Source organism: Furipterus horrens, unplaced genomic scaffold, assembly GCF_987537825.1.
Source record: "Furipterus horrens unplaced genomic scaffold, mFurHor1.1.pri manual_scaffold_7, whole genome shotgun sequence".
In the NCBI taxonomy this organism is placed as follows: domain Eukaryota; kingdom Metazoa; phylum Chordata; class Mammalia; order Chiroptera; family Furipteridae; genus Furipterus; species Furipterus horrens.
In genome coordinates this window covers 102,523,115-102,529,114 of record NW_028327177.1, presented here as the reverse complement: position 1 = coordinate 102,529,114, position 6,000 = coordinate 102,523,115, and the positions used below count along the sequence as shown (strand labels likewise).

The 6,000-nt window shown below is 33.1% G+C and overlaps 1 protein-coding gene across 1 annotated transcript in view; it reads right to left on the bottom strand.

The window, feature by feature from the left end:
* Positions 1–1,104: 1,104 nt before the first annotated feature.
* THUMPD3 (THUMP domain 3 tRNA guanosine methyltransferase) overlaps positions 1,105–6,000 on the bottom strand; it is a 30,501-nt gene continuing 25,605 nt past the window's right edge. The window contains exons 8-10 of the mRNA XM_090284102.1: positions 2,998–3,108; positions 2,279–2,402; positions 1,105–2,084 (exon numbers count right to left, since the gene is read on the bottom strand). Coding sequence (XP_090140228.1) covers positions 1,932–2,084; positions 2,279–2,402; positions 2,998–3,108 — 388 coding nt within the window. The 3' untranslated portion in view covers positions 1,105–1,931. The remainder of the gene's footprint in view (positions 2,085–2,278; positions 2,403–2,997; positions 3,109–6,000) is intronic.

Here is a 6,000-nt window from a genome sequence, read left to right as displayed (position 1 = left end):
GATGACTGGGAGAATGGATATGCTAGGATACACAATAACTACAGCGGGTGGTTGGAAATTTAGAATTTGGTCATGAGAAAAATACCATTTTTCTAATCCAGTGAAAACTGCTTTTATCATAGAATATACCATTGAATAGCTACAACTTCACAATTGATTAGCAAACATGTTAGCTTTGGTACAAAAGTATAAGGGCCTCTTTAAACAATGATACTTTTTTTCTCACATTGTGCACATTTAAAAAATTTGATAGGGGAGACCTGTATATATATATATTTTTAAAATGCACTAGAGTACAATAATTAAATGTGATTTTTTTTTTTTAGCATACTCCATTGAAATTCCCACATAACACCTCACCTGAAATTTTTGGAAAAGGCAATGCTGAGAATAAAGATGTTTTACTTTTCTATGCCTATCGCACTATATTAAGCACTTATAGGTTTTATTGCACTTTAAGTACTCTACAGGCCTTTTAAAATACCTCCTTTTTTTCAGTCTTCACTTATCTTTCAGTTCTTGCAGTGAAGACCTGAACTATATCCAAAACTGATATGCCAGAATCTACTTTTGGCAGTTTCTGGAAAGTCTTACTACCATTTTAAAAGAAGTGTTTAACAAATGTTTTCCCTTTCTCATGAGTCTCTGGGAGATAATCATCTTCCTTTCACTTAATTTATAAAATCTGTCTCAATGTTTATGTTGTTGACTCTCCCAGTAACAGAATGTCTGGATCATAATTTCTTCATTTTGTGTTCAGATTATTAAGATTATCTTGCCATCTTTTCATATTCCCATGGTGTAGGAGGCCCACTTCAAAGGTTAAAAATCAAGGTCACAGAACGAGTTAGGTGGCAGTGTCATATATAACTCAATCCCAGCTCTTCCTGATACCCATTTCCTGTTCCTGTCACCAGATTACAAAACATAATACCAGGGAGGAAAGACTTCAAACTGTTGCAGACAATGCTCTCCACATATTTGCATCACCTTAAATCAATCTGGTCATATTTTATTTTATTTTTCACTATCTCAAGAAGGCCTTTCTGCAACTGGAAAAGCATCTAAATATGGACAGTGACCTAAAAGAAAACAACCAAGAACTTAGATTCTAAGTTTTTAATTCAAAGATACATCAGTCCTTTTAAGAAACAAAAAGTATTTTGACAGGTTTATGTTTGACTTTGAAAAGCAACACCACTTTTGTGTATGGAAAGAAAAATAAAATTTTTTAAATTTTACTTGTTGGTCCTGTACTTCATCTACCAATGTATTTGCTGCTGTTTGCAAATAAAAATGTATCTTTGTAGTTCCTTTGCTAAATCCTAGTCCTTAATTCAGTGTATTAACCTGAATAACAGATGCATATTTTAATTATTAAGGCAGATGGTAAACTTTCCTATAGGTCTTCTGAGACTTCATCTTGTCATAAGGCAAACACTATTTCACAAAATGTAATAATGCTTCTTTTTTTTAGGGTTGAGGTAAAGAGAACTTGAACAACTAAATAGCAAAGCTACAGAGGCAATATCTTATTGCTTAAGATGCTATGATTATGTTATTTCCCTTTCCATTAGGCCAGGGTGGCTACAATGGAAAATAGGAACTGGTATACAGCCTGAAAATAAAATGTTCTAAACCCAAATTCCAGAGCATTTTAGTAGGCTTTAGCATCTTTAAAGCATTTTAAGAAAAGTACCAATTGCCCAGCTACCTCTTCATAACAGCTCCAAAGCAAAGTTCTCTTACAAGACTTTCAATTCCATGATGTTACAGTCACACGTTTTACTAACCAGGGTAAAGAACTTTAAACCAATTTAAACAGTGCACACTCCACTTTTGTTAATACTATTTTTCTCTCAAAGCAAGTTCATAATGCCATTTCCAGTGTCGGCAAGCACAAATACTATTAATCATCTTCATTCTTTGCATTACCAAGAAGTTCCTCTTTTTCCATCTTGTTCTGAAGGATAAACGTAAGTTTGAGGTGTACGTTTCAGTAGGTAAACTGCAGCATGAAGACCACCTATGTTCACCCAGACAGTATGTACCTTCTGCCATACATGGCCCATTCCAGATAATGCCTGTGTATACACAAAAGGCATAAAAGTAATTAGCTCCTATGACCTACCTGCTTCTAGGGTACACAGTGGTTTAGTTGCCAATAAGAAACACTGGAGAAAAGGAACACAATCCTGGTGAAATTAATATCCCCAGGTTTACTTAAACAAGGACATAAAGATGCCACAGGCTGAGTTTTTGAGTTACTGTACAGCACCTTGGTAAAACATTTTTTGTCCTGAGTAAGTAGTGCAGCTCGGCCTGTCCTTGGTCTACAAACACGGCTCATCTCCCATAGGCAAGCTGGGTAAAGGTTCCAGTTTCTTTTCTTGGAGCCCATCCTATAAAAGAAGGTCTATTGAGTCAAACACTTGCAAAAAGTATCTAGGACTATGTGAGAAGTTACTAAAAATTCATTGCAATAAGAAAATTCTGAGGTATGAAAAATAGTTGCCATTTAGAAGCCATAGCTTTGCCATTATATGAAATGAGTGATCAGACTTACTAAATTGCATAGAATTTTGAATTAGATAATTAGAGAAAAAACTCTGACAACTATAAGTATACAAACTGTCTTCTTAATGAGCGTAAGTAGTTAAATTATAGAAACCAGATCAGTGAAAAAATCATTTACACTGAGAAAGAAACCAAGTTTTCCTCAACCTTTCTGTGTGAAGTATCATAATTCAACAATGGACTAGAAGTGAATGAACCTTCTGTGATGGTCAGGATTAAAATGTAGTTAATACATTCCTCAGTTTTCGCGAGAAAATGGGTAAATCCATTATCTTATTATAATTCTTTAAAGAAAAGTTGCTCTGCTAACAGTCTGCTAAAATCAATGAAAGATTTCTAACATAAAATATAACAGGTTTAGAAGACGTGGGTACTAGTATAATAAAGATAAAACCCATTTAAAAGAAAACTAAGTCCCACCTTTTTCCAAATGGCATGTCTGTTACAATAATGTCCACAGAGCCAGTTCTCAAGGGTAGATTACAGATATCCCATTGAATAGCATCTATGGGCAAGCCCCAGGACAGTTTGCTGTGTGAACAAAGGAGATGTGCTTTAACATATTCTGAAATATGAAAATTAAAAGTTTTCTTTTTCTGAAGACACTGATATAAAGTACAAAATACTACTAAAATATCAGTTGATATTGACTATCAATAATCAAAAATTTTAAGTAGAATGTAGAAAGTATAAGATTGTAAAATAAAATATATAAGATTAAAAAACATCTATAAGAATGACAAAATATTTTTAAATTGTTAGAATTGGCTTTCAAAAGATCTATCTGCTTCACTTATGATTTTAGGAAAAGGATTAAGGAGAAAAACAAGATTGCAACACAAATGCAATAAACAATTCTGAAAACTGTTGAGACAGTAAATTATGTAACTGATTATGTAAAACACTGATGAAAAAGACACTGGAAACCATGCTAAAGAGGAAAAGATGAGACACATCTGAAGGATAAAGTTTGGTAAATCTATGTAGTGGTAACAGGAGACCTAAAAAGATAAGACATGTAAAATTAGTAAATATAGATACTTTAAGATTAAAAAACAAATAAATATATTAATAAAGAAGCAAAAAAAAGGTTAACCAGATGACAGGAGACATTAATAAAAATGTGATTTAAATCCCATTAAGTTAAAGCTACTGGTTTAATAAAATACAACAGGCAATAATACACAGGTTAAGAATTAAAGGCAAATGAAAGATTATGAGCAGAAATGAAGGATTATACTATTGATATTTGATAAAGAATATAAGAAAAAAAATGCAGTGAAGGCAATCACTACATTGTGATGAAAAGCACAGATGTTGAAAATACAGCTTTACAATCATAAGCACCAATAACGGCAACAAAAATAACAAGCCAAAAAATATTAAAAAGCTAGGTAAGATTGATAGAAATAGTACAGGTCAAACAGACAAAAAATGAGGGTGCCCAAGAGGGTCTCAAAAAGAAGAAAATAGAAGATAGAAAAACAATGTTTTAAAATGTCAGGTTTCAAAAAAAGCCTGGTCATGTACTAAGCCTCAAAAAAATATCACATGAAACAAAATATACCATAAAAATTCATTGTAATAAAATATAAATTAACAAAAATAAAAACTATCTTTGCTACTCAAAGTTGGGTCACAGACCAGCAACAGCAACATCGCCCAGAAGCTTGCTAGGAAATACAGACTCCTAGGTCCCATTCTAAACCTAATGAATCAGAATCTGTATATTAATAGAATCCCTGGTGATTCACAGGCACATTAAAATTTGAAAAGTACCATCCAAAACAACTGATCAGAGAGCCAAATATACAACTAACAATATGGAAAGTAACTAAAATAGAGAATTATCAAAATCTATAGAATACAGTCAACAGAAGTACTGTGCATAAAATCAGCTCTAATAAAAACTTTTATCATTAAAAAGATATTTACACCATATAACTTAAGATATTAGATAAACTTTAAAACCTCAGTAGGATTCAGTAGGAGATAGGAATAAAAACAAAAGGCAATGAACATAAAACCATATAACAAGTAGTATATGAAAGAACAATACAAAGCACTGGTGATTCTAACTAAAATGGGGGAAACAAAATTAGCAAAGAAAAGAGGATAATCAATATACAAACATAAGGCCCTAGCTGGGTAGCTCAGTTGTTTAGATTATCATCCCTATACCCCAGGTTACACATTAGATCCCCCTGTGAGGGCACATATTAAGAATTAACAGATGAATGCATAAATTAAGTGGAAAAACAAAAAATCAATGTTTCTCTCCCTTCCTCTAAAATCAATAAGTAAAAATTTGAAAATATATATACAGACATAAAATAGTAACAGGTATACCATGTGTAAGTAATAAATGAATATTTGCATAAAATGAATATATATTTTTTAAAACAAACATTAACCTCACATGAAGGGTTATGAAGACAGGTGTTTCTAGATCTGTTAAGGTCAATCATGGGATATAACAACTTCCTGGGCTATGTACTCAGGATGTGGAGTACCTGTAAGACCTGACAAATCTGCTGACAACTACTTACTCCTGCTGCTTTATAAGAAAATGAAGGACAACAGTATTGGAAACTAGAGAAACAATTCTATGATGAGGCCTCTGGTAAGAAGTTATAGACTAAGTGACATTTCAACCAATTCTTCCCAAAGACAATTGAGACTTTGATAGAATGGTGAAAGGCTGGCTGGCACAGATAGTGTCAGATATAACTGTTGTAGTGGACCAGGGCTTACTACTATAACAACATGCATCTCAGATGAAAAACAAAATTTCCCAGAAGCTAATGGACTTCCAATGCACAGATATCAAAAAGATACATTTAAAAGACTTGGAATATTTTGCTTGGAGAAGAGAGGATTTGGAGGGGTGAGAATGGAGGAAGGGGGAGAGTTTTGGTAGCCCTTCAAAAAGCTGATGTTAATCACTGTGTGACACAGAGATAAGATTTTTCTTTATGGACCCAAGTGGGAGGGGAAAAAAAACAAATCTGTAGGAGGTTCAGGGAGAGATTCAGTTCACTGAAAGATATGACTAGCTGTGCAAAGATGGAATCAACAGCCTTCAGAGATGGGTTGTTAGAAGTGTTTACACACGCTGGAAGGACAATGGTTAGGATCTCTTGCAGGATATTTAGGAACCACGGCATGGATGGCTTTCAGGTCTCTCACAACTCATTTTTTTTAAAAGTGCCAATTAATAAAGGAAAGGCTAAATAAATTATAGTATTCCTATAGAACAGAATATTATGCAGGTTTAAACAGACTATATACAATATTCTTCCACTATGTGGGAAAAAAGAAAAAGGAAGACAGAAATAAAAATAGTTGCATTAGGGCAGGAAAATTAGAGTTAAAAATATAAATCATTTTCAATAATCTTAAAATTTAAATGGAATCTCAATA